The sequence below is a fragment of the Arachis stenosperma genome, chromosome 1 (assembly GCF_014773155.1).
Source record: "Arachis stenosperma cultivar V10309 chromosome 1, arast.V10309.gnm1.PFL2, whole genome shotgun sequence".
Taxonomy (NCBI): Eukaryota; Viridiplantae; Streptophyta; class Magnoliopsida; order Fabales; family Fabaceae; genus Arachis; species Arachis stenosperma.
In genome coordinates, this window is record NC_080377.1 from 74,786,374 (window position 1) to 74,808,157 (window position 21,784).

Below are 21,784 nucleotides of genomic sequence, written 5' to 3' on the forward strand. Positions count from 1 at the left end.
GACACTCATCACCTTCCTCAATCCATGAACGTGTGCCTGACAACCACCTCCGTTCTACATTAGATTGAATGAGTATCTTTTAGATTCCGTAATCAGAATCTTCGTGGTATAAGCTAAAATTGTTGGCAGCATTCATGAGGATCCGGAAAGTCTAAACCTTGTCTATGGTATTCCGAGTAGGATTCTGGGATTGGATGACTGTGACGAACTTCAAACTCGCGAGTGTTGGGCGTAGTGACAGATGCAAAAGGATCAATGGATCTTATTCCGACATGATCGAGAACCAACAGATGATTAGCCGTGCTGTGACAGAGCATTTGGACTATTTTCACTGAGAGGATGGAAAGTAGCCATTGACAATGGTGACACCCTACATACAGCTTGCCATGGAAGGAGCCTTGCATTTATGAAAGTGAAAAAGCATTATGTTGCAGGAATTCAAAGGACACAGCATCTGCAAAACTCCAACATATTCTCCATTATTGCACAATAAGTATTTATTTTATGCCCTTTCACTTTTTACAATTGAACTTGAAAAACACTGTTGTTGGAATTCTGACTAAGAATAATAAGATAACCATAGCTTGCTTCAAACCAAAATCTCCGTGGGGTTCGATCCTTACTCACGTAAGGTATTACTTGGACGACCCAGTGCACTTGCTGGTTAGTTGTGCGAAGCTGTGAGAAATAGTCCATTAATATTGGCATACACAATTTCGTGCACCAATGAGGATGCAATTAGAAATGATGATAAGGTGGTACATGTGTATTGGGAGCATACTGTAGATATTCCAACTGAGGTTGAAGTGGTTGATGTAGATGCAGAAGAGGTGCCTACATCCGAAACAGAACCATCCAATATGAATGCAAATACTGAAAACAAATCACCTAGTGGGAGGATGAAGAAGAGGGCACAAAGTACTCTTAAACTAACCAGGATTCTGAGACCAAGAAAACTAACAAATGATGTAGGCCAGAATTCATTCCAAACATCCTTAACTTCAACTAGAAGAACCAACCAAAGGGAAAGACAACCAAAAACCACACAATCTGATAGAGCCACTAGAGTCTAATTCCAGCCCAAACCAATCTCACCTATATTCCAAGTCCAACCCAAACAAGTTAATCCAGCACCTGTGGCCCAAGCCCAACATACACAAACTAATCCACCACCTGTGGTCCAAGCCCAACCCACACAAACTGAACCACCAACACAGTCTAAGGGTGGCACTCAACCACAATCCAACCTTAAACAAAATGAGGTCCTTACCCAGGAATCAAGAAGAAAGTAAAAGAACAAAAGAGCTTCTTACAAGAGGCCAGCTCCTAGTGGACAGCCTTTTGTACAAGGAGGCAAAAGTGAAGCTCCAAAAATATTTGTCCCTCGTATAAAAAGTGAGTCTTCAGAGAGTTATGATGATGACTCAGACCCAGATTACCATCAATATGAGTCTGAGGAACTGCACAACCCTTATTCATCAGACAGTGATAGTGACTATGAGGCAGAACGCACTGTTTGGCCTCAAGAAAACCCGAATGCTACTTTTGGATCGGTACATTTAGAGCTTGGGATGGAATTTCAAACTATGGACCAATTCAAAAGATCAGTTAGAAAGATCAATATACAAATTGGAAGGAGTATCTTGTTTAGTCGAGTGGAGCCTATGAAGTGTAAGGCTATTGTTATGATGCCAACTGTCCTTGGACTATCTATTGTTCAAGGTCTAATGAACCAAAGAACTTTAAAGTAAAGACGTTTATCAACCAACATATTTGTGCAAGATGTCACACCAATAAATCAGCTAATAGAAAGTGCGTTATTGAACAGTTGGAGGAGAAGTTAAGGGACCAAAGAGACTTTAAAACTGCTGAAGCTGAGGCATGGTTTAGGAGAGAGTTTAATATCACCATTAAGTACAAGAAGATACAAAGAGCAATGAAGAAGGCAAGGGAGAATATTGAGGGCTCAGAGAGGGAGCAGTATGCTGAGTTGAGGAATTACATCCTTGCCCTGTTGACAACTAACCCAGGAGCAACTATTAACATGGACACAACCTCTAATGCCTGATTTCCTCTCGATTTTCAACAGACTTTATATATGTTTTTATGCTTGGAAACAATGATTCATACAAGGTTTCAGACCATTTATTAGACTGGATGGCACATTCCTAAAAGGGTATTACAGTGGCCAGTTACTTACAACAGTGGGGCAAGATACTAACAATCAGATCTTCCCCATTACGTATGCAATTGTTGACTTAGAGATGAGATAACTGGAGATGATTTCTAGAACTCCTGCATCATGATTTGGGAAACTATAGGGTGCATGGTTGGAACTTCATAAGTGACCAACAGAAAGAATGACTCAATTAATTCCTTGATTATGCATGATTTCTTGGTTCATTTGGCAAACTGAACTTGTTAACTGTTGTTGTTACCCCAAATGTGCATTGCACAATAGTTAACTGCTATTGTGCAATGCACATTTGGGATAACTTCACTAAAAATTGGAAGGATAAGCAGTTGAAAGGAGCAGTCTGGGAATATTGTAGAGCTACCACTGTTCACGAGTTTGAGGCTACAATGATGAGGTTAAAGGAAGTCAACAATGCTGCCTGGGAATACTTAGATAGACTTGACCCAAAGACTTGGACAAAGGCACATTTTAATGAGTGGCCGAAGGTGGACAGTGTGACTAACAATAACTGTGAGACATTCAACGGAAAGATTCTAAAGTACAGAGGCAAGCCAATCATCACAATATTAGAGGAGATTAGAGTACATATCATGAGGGTTATAGCAAGAAACAAGAAGTCTCTTAGTGGCTATGTTGGTTTGGTGGCACCAAGACAACTTAGTAGGCTTGAGAGAGAAAAATAAGAAAGTAACAAAAGGACTCCCACATGGGCAGGTGATGACAATCGGGAAATATATGAGATAGAAAAGCATCCTACTAAGGTAACTGTAGACTTGAAAAATCAGAAGTGCACCTGTAGATTTTGGCAGCTCACTGATAAGAGACCAAAAACATAGGTTTGGATTTTCACAATAAAAAATAGGATTGACATTGCAAGTATAGTCCAACCCAACAATTGATCATCAATCAAATGTTATTACAATTCAAACCAAATATAAACCGAGAGTATTTAGACTCCCGGGTCATCTTCCCATAATAGGACAAATAAATACCATAAAATATGGATTCATCACTCACAGACTTGTCTTGCAGGCATGCTTGTGCAGCACTTGCTCTGAGAGGTCGTAAGCCAGAAGAGGAGATTCATAATTAGCTGGGAATGGTTGCATATAACACAACATATCAACATAACATCAACCCTGTACCAAGTAAAGAATTTTGGGATAAGGCTGAAGGATATCCCCCATTACCACCTTATTATAAAACACTTATTGGAAGACCAACAAAAAAGAGAAGAAAGGAAAGAAATGAAACAAGAACGAACCCCAACCCACACAAGCTTAAAAGGAGATATGGAACAATTATTTGCAAGTACTGTGCTAAGGTATGAATATGTTATTTTATGTATTGATATTGAACTCACTTATAATGTTATATTTACGCCAACACATGTTTATATTTTGTAGAGTGGACACAGCAGTAGAAGTTGTCAAAAAAAGCTTGATGATATGGCTGATGAAGTAGTAGCTATGGAAACAAGGGATGCTGCTACTGCAACTAAAAACCAAAACCAATAGCAACCTACATAACCACCACTACCACAAGAAAACCCTCTAACTAATGCACCCCAACAACAGAACCCTAATCATGTAGCTAAAACTCCAAGAACCAAATCTAACCCTATGGTCTCAACTGAAACAATGAATGCTGCATGCCTAGCTTTGAGGGGGAGGTTTCAACAGTTCATGCCAACCCCAAGTCTAAGACAACAACCAAAGTCTGGCCCAAAACCATCAAAACTAGTTCCAAGAGGAGTTCCTGGGAGAACCAATGGCCCAGATGCACCAACTGACCAAGGTGGCCCAAGTGGAGGTGGGGCCATGCAAGGTTCTGCAACAGAGACAAGGACCCAGTGTAAAATTTGAGAAATTAGTGAATAATTGACAAATAAATTAATTATTAATAAAAAATTAGAAAATAGAATTTTATAGTTTAATGAGGTAGATTTAATTAAAATAAGAATTTTGACACTATTTTTAAAGAATTTAATCCAAGATTGGGCCGAACAGGCCGAACTAAGTGAACCGGGCCCATAACGAGCCAAAGGCCCAACCTGTTCACTTCCTTATAAGTGGCTTCAGCCACTTCTCCCTCAATGAAATGGAAATTCACGTTGCTGAATGGAGAAGAGAGAAAATGGGGGAAAGAAAACCTAACGTCTCCGAATTTCAATCGTCCATAACTTTCGATCCGGAATTTCGATTGACGAGCTATCAGTGGCCACGCCTTAGTCTCGGAATCATCTACAAAACCCACTTAAAATTTAGTAAGAAACTTGAGTTTTCTCACCCATATTTTCTCATCTCACTTTTGAAATTTGTTGAGCTTTGGTGTTTAAAATTTGTTGAATTTTGGTGTTTAGGAGCAAATTACCTTTGTGAAATTACTGGGTTCTGCCCCTAGCTTCTGTTGATAAAGTGAAAAATTTCTAACCCTTGTGAAATTATTTATATAGAAATTGGGGTGTTGATTTACTGACATATATGTGATATTAGATTAAATTATATGTTATGGAGGAAAATTCATGGAATTGGTGGTTAATTGACGGTGTTAAAAGCTTGAGGTCGAACAATTGTTACTGAATTTCTGTTTGAAAGAGGTTTGGAGCTTTGGGTATTTACAAAACAACGATAATTTGTGGTGTTCCGAGTATCAGGGAGGAATCGGCTAAGGTATGGTTTTGGTTTCTCGTAACTAAAATATAATGTATCGTGAAAACTTAGGCTAGTTAACCGTAAGATAGGATTGAAATGTTAATGTTGTTGATGATTGAAAATGAATGATATGTATGAGGGTTAGTAACTTTGAGATTGTGACTGATACCTTTATGGTTGTGATGTTTAATAATTATGATGGTTGATAATGTGTATGATGGGGATAGTTGATGATGATGTATATATTAATGTTGTTTTTCAACTTGAATTGTTCGATTGAAAACTTGAGGGAGATGGTGAATTGGCATGTTGATAAATGTTGTGATATAATTGAGGTTAGTTTGGAGCCATTATGGTAAGAATTGGTAAGTTTTAAAAGGGGCTGGAATTTGAAATGTTTTGAAAGTTGCAGTTTAGAAATCTTTGAGAATTTTGTGAAAAGTTAATTTTTGACCGAAATTTGGTGAGCCATAACTTGGATTCTGGACTCTTGATTTCTCTCAAACTTATTTTATATGAAAATTGGATCCGTGAAATTTACGCCGTTTGAAGAACAGATGAAAAATGATTTTAAACGAAAACGTTATGCGCGTCGGAAGTTTGGTGTGAGAAAGCCAATTACTAACAGCTTTTGGCTTTTTTGGGAGGCTCGCGTACGTGAGGTTACACGTGACGCGGCCGTTTAGTTTGGCCAGACGTGCTCGCGTACGCGGGAGTATGTCGCATACGCGAGTTGGAAAAATTTACACTTCCGCATACGCGGGGCAAGGTTCGCATACGCGGGGCCCTGTTTTTCAGCAAATTGAATTTTATGTTTTAAACATAATTTTGAACCTCTAAACCTCTATTTTTTCTCTCTAAAACCCTGAAACACAGTTCTAATCATAGGGAGAGGGTAAGCTTAGAGAAAGAGTTAACAGAGAAGAAAGGTTTGAATTAATAAATTGTGATTGAGAAAGTGTGAAAAGGATGGTTTGTGAGGGAATGCGATATATGACCCCCAGGTAGTAGGTAGTGGTGTGGTCCACTTGCTCCGGGAATGAGATGAGAAAGATAAATTATAAAAACTAAGTTTAATTATAGAATTTTGAATGAATATGAAAGGATTGACATAATAATGAGCTTTTGATTGAGATACCTGGGTAGTAGCAAGTATTGTGGTTCATCCTGCTTGCTCCGGGTCAATGCGTGAGATGTGATAATTGGTGGACGAAATTGTGATCACTACAACTTCGCATAACTAACCAGCAAGTGTACTGGGTCGTCCAAGTAATAAACCTTACGCGAGTAAGGGTCGATCCCACAGAGATTGTTGGTATGAAGCAAGCTATGGTCACCTTGTAAATCTTAGTCAGGCAGACTCAAATGGGTATAGATGATGAATAAAACATAAAGATAAAGATAGAGATACTTATACAATTCATTGGTAAGAACTTCAGATAAGCGAATGGAGATGCATTGTCCCTTCCGTCTCTCTGCTTTCCTACTGTTTTCATCCAATCCTTCTTACTTCTTTCCATGGCAAGCTTATGCAAGGGTTTCACCGTTGTCAGTGGCTACCTCCCATCCTCTCAGTGAAAACGTTCCTATGCTCTGTCACAGCATGGCTAATCATCTGTCGGTTCTCGATCAGGCCGGAATAGAATCCATTGATTCTTTTGCGTCTGTCACTAACGCCCCGCCCTCAGGAGTTTGAAGCACGTCACAGTCATCCAATCATTGAATCCTACTCAGAATACCACAGACAAGGTTAGACCTTCCGGATTCTCTTGAATGCCGCCATCAGTTCTTGCCTATACCACGAAGACTCTGATCTCACGGAATGGCTGGCTCGTTTGTCAGGCGAGCGCTCGGTTGTCAGGCGATCAACCATGCATCGTGTATCAGGAATCCAAGAGATATTCACTCAATCTAAGGTAGAACGGAGGTGGTTGTCAGTCACACGTTCATAGGTGAGAATGATGATGAGTGTCACGGATCATCACATTCATCAAGTTGAAGAACAAGTGATATCTTGGAACAAGAACAAGCTGAATTGAATAGAAGAACAATAGTAATTGCATTAATACTCGAGGTACAGCAGAGCTCCACACCTTAATCTATGGTGTGTAGAAACTCCACCGTTGAAAATACATAAGTGATAGTGTGATCATTGGTTTCGGCCCCAGAGAGGGAACCAGAAGAACCAAGATCTGATCTAAGATCTAAAGTGATCAAAAGATGAAAAATACAATAGTAAAAGGTCCTATTTATAGGGAACTAGTAGCTTAAGAATTACAAAGATGTGTAAAAGACATAAAAATCCACTTCCGGGCCCACTTGGTGTGTTCTTGGGCTGAGCATTGAAGCATTTTCGTGTAGAGACTTTTCTTGGAGTTAAACGCCAGCTTTTATGCCAGTTTGGGCGTTTAACTCCCACTTTGGTGCCAGTTCCGGCGTTTAACGCTGGGAATTCTGAAGGTGACTTTGAACGCCGGTTTGGGCCATCAAAACTTGGGCAAAGTATGGACTATCATATATTGATGGAAAGCCCAGGATGTCTACTTTCCAACGCCGTTGAGAGCGCGCCAATTGGGCTTCTGTAGCTCCAGAAAATCCACTTCGAGTGCAGAGAGGTCAGAATCCAAAAGCATCTGCAGTCCTTTTCAGTCTCTGAATCAGATTTTTGCTCAGGTCCCTCAATTTCAGCCAGAAAATACCTGAAATCACAGAAAAACACACAAACTCATAGTAAAGTCCAGAAAAGTGAATTTTAGCTAAAAACTAATAAAAATATATTAAAAACTAACTAAATCCTACCAGAAACATACTAAAAACAATGCCAAAAAGGGTACAAATTATCCGCTCATCACAACACCAAACTTAAATTGTTGCTTGTCCCCAAGCAACTAAAAATCAAATAAGATAAAAAGAAGAGAATATGCAATGAATTCCAAAAACATCTATGAAGATCAGTATTAATTAGATGAGCGGGGCTTTTAGCTTTTTGCCTCTGAATAGTTTTGGCATCTCACTTTATCCTTTGAAGTTCAGAATGATTGGCTTCTTTAGGAACTCAGAATCCAGATAGTGTTATTGATTCTCCTAGTTGAGTATGATGATTCTTGAACACAGCTACTTTATGAGTCTTGGCCGTGGCCCAAAGCACTCTGTCTTCCAGTATTACCACCGGATACATACATGCCACAGACACATGATTGGGTGAACCTTTTCAGATTGTGACTCAGCTTTGCTAGAGTCCCCAATTAGAGGTGTCTAGGGTTCTTAAGCACACTCTTTTTGCCTTGGATCACAACTTTATTTCTTTCTTTTTCTTTTTCTCCCCCTTTTTTCGTTTTTTTTTTGTATTCACTGCTTTTTCTTGCTTCAAGAATCATTTTTATGATTTTTCAGATCCTCAGTAACATGTCTCCTTTTTCATCATTCTTTCAAGAGCCAACAATTTTAACATTCATGAACCACAAATTCAAAAGACATATGCACTGTTTAAGCATACATTCAGAAAACAAAAGTGTTGCCACCACATCAAAATAATTAATCTGTTATAAAATTCAAAATTCATGCAATTCTTCTCCTTTTCAATTAAGAACAATTTTTTTATTCAAGAAAGGTGATGGATTCATAAGACATTCATAACTTTAAGGCATAGACACTAATGATCATAAGACACAAACATAGACAAACATAAGCATGAAAATTTCGAAAAACAGGAAAATAAAGAACAAGGAGATTAAAGAACGGGTCCACCTTAGTGATGGCGGCTTGTTCTTCCTCTTGAAGGTCTTATGGAGTGCTTGAGCTCCTCAATGTCTCTTCCTTGTCTTTGTTGCTCCTCTCTCATGATTCTCTTCTCTAATTTCATGGAGGAGGATGGAATGTTCTTGGTGCTCCACCCTTAGTTGTCCCATGTTGGAACTCAATTCTCCTAGGGAGGTGTTAATTTGCTCCCAATAGTTTTGTGGAGGAAAGTGCATCCCTTGAGGCATCTCAGGGATTTCATGATGAGTGGGGTCTCTTGTTTACTCCATCCTTTTCTTAGTGATGGGCTTGAGGTCATGCTTTCTTAGTTGAACCGGCTTTCCTCTTGAATCTCTCTTCCATTGAGCGTCCTCTTCACAAATGTCTGTGAGGACTTGGTCCAACCTTTGATCAAAGTTGACCCTTTTTGAGTTTGAGAGGGACCTCAGGGGTCACCTTCTTCAAGGCCACAACTTCATAGAAGTGGTCTTGATGCACACTTGAGATGAATCTCTCCATCTCCCATGACTCAGAGATGGAAGCTTTTGCCTTCCCTTTCCTCTTTCTAGAGGTTTCTCCGGCCTTGGATGCCATAAATGGTTATGGAAAAACAAAAAGCAATGCTTTTACCACACCAAACTTAAAAGGTTTGCTCGTCCTCGAGCAAAAGAAGAGAGAATAGAGGAGAAGAAGAAGAAATGAGGAAGAAGGGAATGGCTTTGTGTTCGGCCAAAGAGGTGGAGAGGTGGTGTTTAGGTTGTGTGAAAATTAAGGGGTGAAGAAGGGTTTATATAGGAGAGAGGTGAGGGGTAGGGTTCGGCCATTACGGGTGGGTTTGGGAGGGAAAGTGGTTTGAAATTGAAGGGTGAGGTAGGTGGGGTTTTATGAAGGATGGATGTGAGTGGTGAAGAGAAGATGGGATTTGATAGGTGAAGGGTTTTTGGGGAAGAGGTATTGAGGTGATTGGTGAATGGGTGAAGAAGAAGAGAGAGGGTGGTGGGGTAGGTGGGGATCCTGTGGGGTCCACAGATCCTGAGGTGTCAAGGAAAAGTCATCCCTGCACCAAATGGCATGCACAATTGCATTTTTAGCCAATTCTGGCGTTAAACGCCGGGCTGGTGCCCATTTCTGGCGTTTAACGCCAGGTTCTTGCCCTTTCCTGGCGTTTAACGCCAGTCTGGTGCCCCTTTCTGGCGTTAAACGCCCAGAATGGTGCCAGACTGGGCGTTAAACGCCCATCTGCTAGCCTTACTGGCGTTTAAACGCCAGTAGGTTCTTCCTCCAGGGTGTGCTATTTTTCTTCCTATTTTTCATTCTGTTTTTGCTTTTTCAATTGATTTTGTGACTTCTCATGATCATCAACCTACAGAAAACATAAAATAACAAAGGAAAATAGATAAAATATAACATTGGGTTGCCTCCCAACAAGCGCTTTCTTTAATGTCAGTAGCTTGACAGAGGGCTCTCATGGAGCCTCACATTTTCTCAGAGCAATGTTGGAACCTCCCAACACCAAACTTAGAGTTTGAATGTGGGGGTTCAACACCAAACTTAGAGTTTGGTTGTTGCCTCCCAACACCAAACTTAGAGTTTGACTGTGGGGGCTCTGTTTGACTCTGATTTGAGAGAAGCTTTTCATGCTTCCTCTCCATGGTGACAGAGGGATATCCTTGAGCCCTAAACACAAAGGATTCTTCATTCACTTGAATGATCAATTCACCTCCATCAACATCAATCACAGCCTTAGCTGTGGCTAGGAAGGGTCTGCCAAGGATGATGGATTCATCCATGCACTTCCCAGTCTCTAGGACTATGAGATCAGCAGGGATGTAATGGTCTTCAATCTTCACCAAAACATCCTCTACAAGTCTATAAGCTTGTTTTCTTGAATTGTCTGCCATCTCTAGTGAGATTCTTGCAGCTTGCACCTCAAAGATCCCTAGCTTCTCCATTACAGAGAGAGGCATGAGGTTTACACTTGACCCTAAGTCACACAGAGCCTTCTTGAAGGTTATGGTGCCTATGGTACAAGGTATGGAGAACTTCCCAGGGTCCTGCCTCTTTTGAGGTAATTTCTGCCTAGACAAGTCATCCAATTCTTTGGTGAGCAAAGGGGGTTCATCCTCCCAAGTCTCATTTCCAAATAACTTGTCATTTAGCTTCATGATTGCTCCAAGGTATTTAGCAACTTACTATTCAGTGACATACTCATCCTCTTCAGAGGAAGAATACTCATCAGAGCTCATGAATGGCAGAAGTAAGTTCAGTGGAATCTCTATGGTCTCATTTTGAGCCTCAGATTCCCATGGTTCCTCATTAGGGAACTCAGTGGAGGCTAGTGCACGCCCATTGAGGTCTTCCTCAGTGGCGTTCACGTCCTCTCCTTCTTCTCCAAATTCGGCCATGTTGATGGCCTTGCACTCTCCTTTTGGATTTCCTTCTGTATTGCTTGGGAGAGTACTAGGAGGGAGTTCAGTGTCTTTCTTGCTCAGCTGTCCCACTTGTGCCTCCAAATTCTTAATGGAGGACCTTGTTTCAGTCATGAAACTTTGAGTGGTTTTGATTAGATCAGAGACCATGGTTGCTAAGTCAGAGGGGTTCTGCTTAGAATTCTCTGTCTGTTGCTGAGAAGATGATGGAAAAGGCTTGCCATTGCCAAACCTGTTTCTTCCACCATTATTGTTGTTGAAACCTTGTTGAGGTCTCTGTTGATCCTTCCATGAGAAATTTGGATGATTTTTCCATGAAGAATTATAGGTGTTTCCATAGGGTTCTCCTAGGTAATTCACCTCTTCCATTGAAGGGTTCTCAGGATCATAAGCTTCTTCTTCAGATGAAGCGTCCTTAGTACTGTTTGGTGCATTTTGCATTCCAGACAGACTTTGAGAAATCAAATTGACTTGCTGAGTCAATATCTTGTTCTGAGCCAGAATGGCATTCAGAGTATCAATCTCAAGAACTCCTTTCTTCTGATTTGTCCCATTGTTCACAGGATTCCTTTCTGAAGTGTACATGAATTGGTTATTTGCAACCATTTTAATTAGTTCTTGAGCTTCTGTAGGCGTCTTCTTCAGATGAAGAGATCCTCCAGCAGAGCTATCCAAAGACATCTTGGATAGTTCAGAGAGACCATCATAGAAAATACCTATGATGCTCCATTCAGAAAGCATGTCAGAAGGACATTTTCTGATCAATTGTTTGTATCTTTCCCAAGCTTCATAGAGGGATTCTCCATCCTTCTGTCTGAAGGTTTGGACTTCCACTCTAAGCTTACTCAATTTTTGAGGTGGAAAGAACTTTGCCAAGAAGGCATTGACTAGCTTTTCCCAAGAGTTCAGGCTTTCTTTAGGTTGTGAGTCCAACCATATCCTAGCTCTGTCTCTTACAGCAAAAGGGAATAGCATAAGTCTGTAGACCTCAGGGTTAACCCCATTAGTCTTGACAGTGTCACAAATTTGCAAGAATTCAGCTAAGAACTGATGAGGATCTTCCAATGGAAGTCCATGGAACTTGCAATTCTGTTGCATTAGAGAAACTAATTGAGGCTTAAGCTCAAAATTGTTTGCTCCAATGGCAGGGATAGAGATGCTTCTCCCATAGAAGTCGGGAGTAGGTGCAGTAAAGTCACCCAGCACCTTCCTTGCATTGTTGGCATTGTTGTTGTTTTCGGCTGCCATGGTTTTTTCTTCTTTGAAGATTTCTGTTAAGTCCTCTACAGAGAGTTGTGCCTTAGCTTCTCTTAGCTTTCGCTTCAAGGTCCTTTCAGGTTCAGGGTCAGCTTCAACAAGAATGCCTTTGTCTTTGTTCCTGCTCATATGAAAGAGAAGAGAACAAAAAAAATATGGAATCCTCTATGTCACAGTATAGAGATTCCTTGAGGTGTCAGAGAAAAAGAAAAATAGAAGGAAGAGGTAGAAGAATTCGAACTTAGTGAGATAGAGTTCGAATTGTGCATTGAGGAGGAGTGGTACTCCATAAATAGAAGGATGTGAGAAGAGGGGAAGAAATTTTCGAAAATTAAGTGAAAAATTTTGAAAACATTTTGAAAAACTTTAATTGATTTTTGAAAACTAAGAGTGGGAAAGAAATCAAGTAATTTTTGAAAAAGATTTTGAAATTAGAATTTAAATAGATGTGATTGAAAACTATTTTAAAAAAAATGTGATTAGAAAGATTTGATTGAAAAGTTATGCTTTTAAAAAGATATGATTGAAAAAATATGATTTGAAAATAATTTTAAAAAGATTTGATTTTTTTAAAATAATGACTTGGCTAACAAGAAAAGATATGATTCAAACATTGAACCTTTCTCAACAGAAAAGGCAACATACTTGAAATGTTGAATCAAATCATTAATTGATAGCAAGTATCTTTGAAAAAGGAAGGAAATTGATTTTGAAAAAGGTTTGATTGAAAAGATATGATTTGAAAAAGATTTGATTTTGAAAAACTTTGAAAACTTGAAAAAAATTGCATTAAAAACAAAATCTTCCCTCTTGTGCCATCCTGGCGTTAAACGCCTAGAATGGTATCCATTCTGGCGTTTAACGCCCAAAATGCTACCTTTTTGGGCGTTAAACGCCCAGCCAGGCACCCTGGCTAGCGTTTAAACGCCAGTCTGTCCTTCTTCACTGGGCGTTTTGAACGCCCAGCTTTTTCTGTATAATTCCTCTGCTGCATGTACTGAATCTTCAGTTCTCTGTATTATTGACTTGAAAATAGACCCAAGATCAAATAAACAATGCATGCAAGACACCAAACTTAAAATAAGACACTAGACTCAAACAAGAAACATAAAATATTTTTTTGGTTTTTATGATTTTTATAATTTTTTTGTGCTTTTTTCGAAAATTAAGTGTAAGAAGAAACTAAAGGTATCAAAATTCTTAATGAGAATTCCAGGAATTATGCAATGTTAGTCTAAAGCTTCAGTCTAAAGGAATTAGACATGAATAGCCAAGCTTCAGCAGGACACTGCATTCAAGAGCTAAATTGATGAGAATCAATCAGCTTTGGTGATGATAAGAACATCACCTTGAAACACTAGAATTCATTCTTAAGAACTCTGAAAAATACCTAATCTAAGCAACAAGATGAACCGTCAGTTGTCCATACTCGAAACAATCCCCGGCAACGGCGCCAAAAACTTGGTGGACGAAATTGTGATCACTACAACTTCGCACAACTAACCAGCAAGTGTACTGGGTCGTCCAAGTAATAAACCTTACGCGAGTAAGGGTCGATCCCACAGAGATTGTTGGTATGAAGCAAGCTATGGTCACCTTGTAAATCTTAGTCAGGCAGACTCAAATGGGTATAGATGATGAATAAAACATAAAGATAAAGATAGAGATACTTATGCAATTCATTGGTAAGAACTTCAGATAAGCGAATGGAGATGCATTGTCCCTTCCGTCTCTCTGCTTTCCTACTGTCTTCATCCAATCCTTCTTACTCCTTTCCATGGCAAGCTTATGCAAGGGTTTCACCGTTGTCAGTGGCTACCTCCCATCCTCTCAGTGAAAACGTTCCTATGCTCTGTCACAGCATGGCTAATCATCTGTCGGTTCTCGATCAGGCCGGAATAGAATCCATTGATTCTTTTGCGTCTGTCACTAACGCCCCGCCCTCGGGAGTTTGAAGCACGTCACAGTCATCCAATCATTGAATCCTACTCAGAATACCACAGACAAGGTTAGACCTTCCGGATTCTCTTGAATGCCGCCATCAGTTCTTGCCTATACCACGAAGACTCTGATCTCACGGAATGGCTGGCTCGTTTGTCAGGCGAGCGCTCGGTTGTCAGGCGATCAACCATGCATCGTGTATCCGGAATCCAAGAGATATTCACTCAATCTAAGGTAGAACGGAGGTGGTTGTCAGTCACACGTTCATAGGTGAGAATGATGATGAGTGTCACAGATCATCACATTCATCAAGTTGAAGAACAAGTGATATCTTGGAACAAGAACAAGCTGAATTGAATAGAAGAACAATAGTAATTGCATTAATACTCGAGGTACAGCAGAGCTCCACACCTTAATCTATGGTGTGTAGAAACTCCACCGTTGAAAATACATAAGTGATAGTGTGATCATTGGTTTCGGCCCCAGAGAGGGAACCAGAAGAACCAAGATCTGATCTAAGATCTAAAGTGATCAAAAGATGAAAAATACAATAGTAACACTACAACATTTTGGGTCTATGGCCACGGTTTTTTTGGTCACGGTAAAAAACCGTGACCATAGACCCTCTATGGTCACGGTTTTTTAGGGTGACCAAAAAAAAAAGCTATGGTCACGGTTTTTTTGGAAAGGGTGACCATAGAGTACCTATGGTCACGGTTTTTTAAAAAAGGGTGGCCTAAAAGGGTCTATGGTCACGGTTTTGAGGGGTGACCTAAAGGGGTCTATGGTCACGGTTTTTTACAGTGACCAAAAAGGGTCTATGGTCACGGTTTTTCAAAAAAGGGTGACCTAAAAGGGTCTATGGTCACGGTTTTGGAGGTGGCCTAAAAGGGTCTATGGTCACGGTTTTGGGGGGTGGCCTAAAACGGTCTATGGTCACGGTTTTGGGGGTGACCTAAAGGGGTCTATGGTCACGGTTTTTTACAGTGACCAAAAAGGGGCTATGGTCATGGTTTTTCAAAAAAGGGTGACCAAAAAGGGTCTATGGTCACGGTTTTGGGGGGTGACCTAAAGGGGTCTATGGTCACGGTTTTGGGGGGTGGCCTAAAAGGGTCTATGGTCACGGTTTTGGGGGTGACCTAAAGGGGTCTATGGTCACGGTTTTTTACAGTGACCAAAAAGGGGCTATGGTCACGGTTTTTCAAAAAAGGGTGACCAAAAAGGGTCTATGGTCACGGTTTTGGGGGTGACCTAAAGGGGTCTATGGTCACGGTTTTGGGGGTGGCCTAAAAGGGTCTATGGTCACGGTTTTGAGGGTGGCCTAAAAGGGTCTATGGTCACGGTTTTTTACAGTGACCAAAAAGGGTCTATGGTCACGGTTTTTTGAAAAAGGGTGACCATAGAATACCCTGTCCAAAACGGCGTCGTTTTCCCCTCCCCCCTTTTCGAAAATCAATTTTTTTGTAATTTTTTTTAATTCCTTTCCCCAGAAGCCCAGAACGACGTCGCCCCCCCCCCCCAAATCCCCATTCCCGCTCCCAAAATTCTCCTTTCCCTCTTGTAAGTTCCACTCTCGGCTCTCTCTCCCTCTCAGCTCTGAACCCTCACTATCCGACGTAACCCCTTCCTTTCACTCTTCATCATCTCTCCCTCTCCACCGTAATCGCAGCCGCAGTCTGTGATCTGTCACTCTCTCAACCCCCACTCTCCCAAACCCTCACTCATCTGTGCCTCTCACTCTCTCAACCTCTCACTCTGTCAACCCCTCACTGTCGCATCCCTCACCTCTATTGCGTTCAGATACCTACAAAAAAAGGTTAAGCTCTTTTCATGGGTTTTCAATTGTTTCAGTATTTTTTTATATTGATAATACCTGTGTGGTTTTCTTTTGTTCAAATTCATGCGTGGTTTCACGATTTCTTTTGTTTTTTAAGGTTCATTGTTTTTTTCACGATTTCACGATTTCATGCGTGGTTTCATGCGTGGTTTCTTTTGTCCTTTTCTGTTTTTCCAGGAGCCCTCAATGCTGAACCCAGTTACTCATTCCAAGTGAGTTTCTTTTCTTGCTTTTCTTTTCTTTTCAATTTAAGTAGCTTAGTTTTTGCAATTAGGTAAGTTTTTTCAATTGTTTGTGCTCTTATTTTTGACACTGTGAGTTTTGGGCTGTGCTCTTTTTTCAATTTAATACCTGTGCTCTTTTTCAATTAGGTAACACAATTATAATTTTTTGTAGATTTCCGGTTTCCTTTAAAGATTATGGCTGCTGCTGTAACTGCGAGAACTGTTCGTGTTGTCATTGTTGTTTTTGATGGACCCAGTAGCTTTATTGCTTAACTAGGTTGGTGTTAATTTATGTAGTTGTGTGTTGTTAACTTGTTATGGATAGGTGAGATTACGGGTGGTCCTTAACTGCCATGGCTGCATGAACCTGTTTGACTTTGGAGTCCTTGGAATGTGTTCCATAACTCTACTTCCTTGGCGGTCCTTGAATCCCGCATTCTATTCATCAATGTCATGTTCATATTCGTGTTTATCTTCATGAATGATTCAATTCTCAACTACATACCTTCATTATTGCTCAATTCATCTTCTTCATCATTCCCCTTTGCGTGTTCTTCAAAAAGGGTTGAATGCATACGTGTTGTTTCCACTCTTTATTGACTTCTCATTAATCCTTCTCCTGATTCTTCATCTGGGTATGCTCCATTTAGTTCAAAGTTTCTACCTTTTGTGAATGATCACTGTTTTAGAAAGCTAGTTAGCTGCTGCTGCTGCATAAATAGTAAGAATCTCACTTCTTCAGGTTTTTATAGTCTCTTGATGTTTTGAACTCTATAATATGTTTGGAAATTGAGTAGTATCATGCTTTTCAGATTTGTCTGGTGCTGTGTGTTCTTTAGCTTTTCACGTTGAATTCTTGCATCTTGAATCTTGTTCTTCTTGATGTTTTGAACTCTATAATATGTTTGGAAATTGAGTAGTATCATGCTTTTCAGATTTGTCTGGTGCTGTGTGTTCTTTAGCTTTTACGCTGAATTCTTGCATCTTGAATCTTGTTCTTCTTGATGTTTTGAACTCTATAATATGTTTGGAAATTGAGTAGTATCATGCTTTTCAGATTTGTCTGGTGCTGTGTGTTCTTTAGCTTTTACGCTGAATTCTTGCATCTTGAATCTTGTTCTTCCAACTGTGCTGTGTGTGAATTGCATGACCCTTCACATGGTTTCTTCACAATGCTGGAATTTGTTATGCTCCTAAGAAACTTTGTTGGAATTTGGAAAATTGGACCTGGTTCAATGAAATGTTCTGTTTTTGGTTATTACTATATTTTTAGTTTTTTACCTTAGTTACGCAAATGACATTATTTTCATAATATTTCTCAATTTCCCCTTTGAAAAATAGCATTGTCTACAAGTATTATGAGTAGAAAGTTAGCATTGTCTAATATTCTGCTGTAACAGAAATTGGTACAGGTTTTGTGAAGCATATTAAAATCGAATCACTTGTTTTCTAAGCCCTCTGCATTGCATTTGCTTTCTATTGGTTCAAGTTGCATGATTGTTATTGAGAAGCATTTACAGTTTATAAATATCTAATTATTATTTTCTACTGAAAAATATGAAGTAAAGTTGCTGATAACATTTTTAATATAGGATAACATTTTCAAGTGGCATCCACGTCGCTTGTTCCCTCTTTACCCATCAGGCCCCAGCTTTGGATCTTTATAGCACAAAAAAGCATGTTCAACCCTTTCCTCTCTCCCTCTCCCTCACATATTTTTTCATCACTAGAAATTAATTTCGTATAAATATTAAAATCATCACTAAAATAATAAATAAGACGATAAATATCTGTTATTGACATAATCAAGGCAAATTTTATAATATTTATGAATTAGTATTTAATTTTTGTCTAATTTATGTTTTATAATAAATTTTAATTTCTTTTAAATTATGTATATTCGTATTTTAAAAAGTAAATATTAATTTTTTTATTTTTTTAGTAAGTTAAAGATTATCTTTTAAACACCATGATAATTAATTATTATAATAAAATAAATGTTCCAATTAATAAATTGATTCCAGAATTAAAAAAAGAAAACCGTTAATCATAAAGAGAGACTTATAGCCTGACTTCCTAATTTGAATCATATGACAAGCATATATAGGACAAAATTCATATTTAAATTCTTATTCATTACTTCCTCTTCAAATATCACTAGCTCTTAAATTTCTTTCAGGAAAATAGTTCTACACTTTGTAATAAGGGTGGAGATGGATTTCAAGTGGAGAAGAGAAAGGTGAAGACCAAGTTGACAACAAGCGTTAAATTTTTAGCTGCACTGGTAATGGAGCTTGATAAAGCAGTTTTGACTTTATTTTGTTTATTTTAGGTGATGCATTTAACCTTGATGGATCACAGAGTTGTTGAATGCTCTTTAGCTTCTCTTGAATTTTTTGTTTTGTTTTGTTATACAGAATAATTTTTTTTGGACTGGTAAAAGACAAAGGGAGTTGACTAGTTGCTGTGACACTGTGTATAACAACTTCAAATGATGCGCGGCGAAGCATTCCTCCTTCACTTGGATCGAACCATGTATCAAAGGATTTCGAAGTAAGTGCTGTTCAAAATAAGTAGTTAAATTAATAGTATGGTTTTGGTACTTACTGTGCTGATTGGCTAAACCATTATATTTTTGGTTCTAAACTTTAGTTGTTTTACTTTTTATATCTTGTGCTCATCTTTATTAATTTAGTTCCTCTTTATTGATCCCTCACCACTCACAAGAAAAAATTCTTAAGATGGGCTAAGTGCATGCAATATTTAACCGTTGAATGATGCGCTACAGTAAAGCAAATAAGCATTTTTTGTTTAACAAGTTGAAGGCTAACAAGTTTGGTACCGCATATAATTTAGAATTTTTTTTCAACAATTATTATTTAGGTTTGTCGCTTGTGTTATAGGTAGGTTTATATCAATTAGACTTTGTTGTTTACATAAAGAGGGACATGTATGTATAAGTTTTGGCTAAGATTTTCTTGTTATGTGGCTCATCAAAACCCTAGCAAATACTCCTTGCTGTTTAGTAGTTGAAATTTTTAAGTTAACTGACTTATTAAAGTTTGCTACATATGTATTGCATTATCATAAGCAAATTTTCTCTGTTTTAACATGTTTATTTCTTTTGCTAGCAGGAAGACATGATGTGAAGAAAATATGTTCTATACAAATATCACATGGGATGGGTCTCACACTTTAGTTATCTAAATGTAATTTTTCTTATGTGTTTCGTACTTTTTGAAAAGAGACTTTACTCGGTATTACATGTAATTGGATACATTATACTCTATTTTGATTTATGTTATTTAGACTAAAAACTAAACATATCTAGTTTATAATGAAAGTTTTATGATTTACATTTCTTGTTCTTAGATTTATTTTGTGATTATCATTAATTTGAGATGTGATTATGCTTTAAAAAAAATTAAAGCTCATAAAACAAAACAGGCTATGGTCACCGTTTTAAAATAGGGTGACCATAGATAACCTATGGTCACGGCCAAAACCGTGACCATAGGCTCTATGGTCACGGTTTTGAAGACGGGTGGCCATACAGGCTATGGTCACGGTTTTCAGTAAGGGTGACCATAGAGGCTATGGTCACGGCCAAAACCGTGACCATAGATAAGGCTATGGTCACGGTTTTGCGTAAGGGTGACCATAGAGGCTATGCTCACGGCCAAAACCGTGACTATAGATAAGGCTATGGTCACGGTTTTAACAAAGGGTGACCATAGAGCCTATGGTCACGGCCAAAACCGTGACCATAGATATGGCTATGGTCACGGTTTTGCGTAGGGGTGACCATAGAGGCTATGGTCACGGCCAAAACCGTGACCATAGATATGGCTATGGTCACGGTTTTGCGTAGGGGTGACCATAGGCTCTATGGTCACGGCCAAAACCGTGACCATAGCCTTATCTATGGTCACGGTTTTGGCCGTGACCATAGAGGCTATGGTCACGGTTTTTATGCGTGACCATAGATTTCCCTATGGTCACGGTTAAAAACCGTGGCCTAAAGTGTCGGAATTTGAAAATTATAACTGTGACCATAGAAACCGTGACCATAGGTAAAAAAACCGTGACCATAGACCTATGGCCACGGCAGAATAGGCCACGGTAAAAAACCGTGACCATAGGTCCAAAACCGTGACATTAGATCTATGGTCACCCTTTTCACTAGCTATGGTCACGGTTTTTTACCGTGACCATAGGCCTTTTTTTTTGTAGTGATAAAAGGTCCTATTTATAGGGAACTAGTAGCTTAAGAATTACAAATATGAGTAAAAGACATAAAAATCCACTTCCGGGCCCACTTGGTGTGTGCTTGGGCTGAGCATTGAAGAATTTTCGTGTAGAGACTTCTCTTGGAGTTAAACGCCAGCTTTTATGCCAGTTTGGGCGTTTAACTCCCACTTTGGTGCCAGTTCCGGCGTTTAACGCTGGGAATTCTGAAGGTGACTTTGAACGCCGGTTTGGGCCATCAAATCTTGGGCAAAGTATGAACTATCATATATTGCTGGAAAGCCCAGGATGTCTACTTTCCAACGCCGTTGAGAGCGCGCCAATTGGGTTTCTGTAGCTCCAGAAAATCCACTTCGAGTGCAGGGAGGTCAGAATCCAACAGCATCTGCAGTCCTTTTCAGTCTCTGAATCAAATTTTTGCTCAGGTCCCTCAATTTCAGCCAGAAAATACCTGAAATCACAGAAAAATACACAAACTCATAGTAAAGTCCAGAAAAGTGAATTTTAGCTAAAAAATAATAAAAATATATTAAAAACTAACTAAATCCTACCAGAAACATACTAAAAATAATGCCAAAAAGGGTACAAATTATCCGCTCATCAATAATAATGATGATTAATTTAGACTGAATGAATGTATGTTTGTAATACCTGAGCAGTAGCAAGGATTGTGGTTTGTCCCGCTTGCTCCAGGTCAGTGATGCTGACGCCTGGATAGTAGCAGCAGTAGTGGATTATTCCACTTGCTCTAGGTTGAGCTTTTAAACACTCACCTGAGTAGTAGCGGTAGTGGTGGTTCTCCCACTCGCTCTGGGTTAAACGGGTAGTAGCAAGGGGGTTGTAGCTCAGACCCACTTGCTTTGCGATGGGTGTTTCCATCCACGGTTAGCTACCAGGATATGTCGGGTTGGCTATATAACCGCCAGATGAAATTGACGAGAACCAAAAGTCGGCTCGGAAATTCTCAATAAAATAATTTCTTTGTTTTAAGTATAGTTCTGAACCAACAATTGACTCTCAATCAAAGTTTAAAATAAAGATGTCACAATCCAAAACAAATATAAACCGGGAGTTTGAAGTCCTGGGTCGTCTTTCCTCAGACTATGCAAATTAGATGTCACACCTTGGTTGTGAAGAAAAGGGGATTTTCAAGCATGAGATGGAAAATTAAAAGAATTAAAGAATTAAATGAACTAGTAATGGATCAAAAGGAAAATTAATGCAACTTATAGAAAAATAAGGTCAAAACTAGTGAAAAT

At 39.2% G+C, this 21,784-nt stretch overlaps 1 protein-coding gene, 2 long non-coding RNA genes and 1 other non-coding gene across 4 annotated transcripts in view; all 4 read left to right on the forward strand.

Moving 5' to 3' along the window:
• The window catches only part of LOC130981202 (uncharacterized), a 34,785-nt gene extending 32,717 nt beyond the window's left edge, over positions 1-2,068 (forward strand). The window contains exons 8-10 of the mRNA XM_057904815.1: positions 787-918; positions 1,408-1,553; positions 1,829-2,068. Coding sequence (XP_057760798.1) covers positions 787-918; positions 1,408-1,553; positions 1,829-2,068 — 518 coding nt within the window. The remainder of the gene's footprint in view (positions 1-786; positions 919-1,407; positions 1,554-1,828) is intronic.
• A 9,685-nt stretch (positions 2,069-11,753) lies between these two features.
• LOC130956044 (small nucleolar RNA R71) lies at positions 11,754-11,861 on the forward strand. Its single transcript, XR_009076980.1, has one exon. It is a non-coding gene; the product is annotated as a small nucleolar RNA R71 (small nucleolar RNA).
• A 4,012-nt stretch (positions 11,862-15,873) lies between these two features.
• LOC130933461 (uncharacterized) lies at positions 15,874-17,924 on the forward strand. Its single transcript, XR_009067739.1, has 4 exons — positions 15,874-16,032; positions 16,231-16,265; positions 16,450-16,554; positions 17,870-17,924. It is a non-coding gene; the product is annotated as an uncharacterized LOC130933461 (long non-coding RNA).
• A 400-nt stretch (positions 17,925-18,324) lies between these two features.
• Positions 18,325-19,907, forward strand: LOC130970180 (uncharacterized). The gene is made up of 3 exons (XR_009082028.1): positions 18,325-18,561; positions 18,695-18,830; positions 19,412-19,907. It is a non-coding gene; the product is annotated as an uncharacterized LOC130970180 (long non-coding RNA).
• The last annotated feature ends 1,877 nt before the right edge of the window (positions 19,908-21,784 follow it).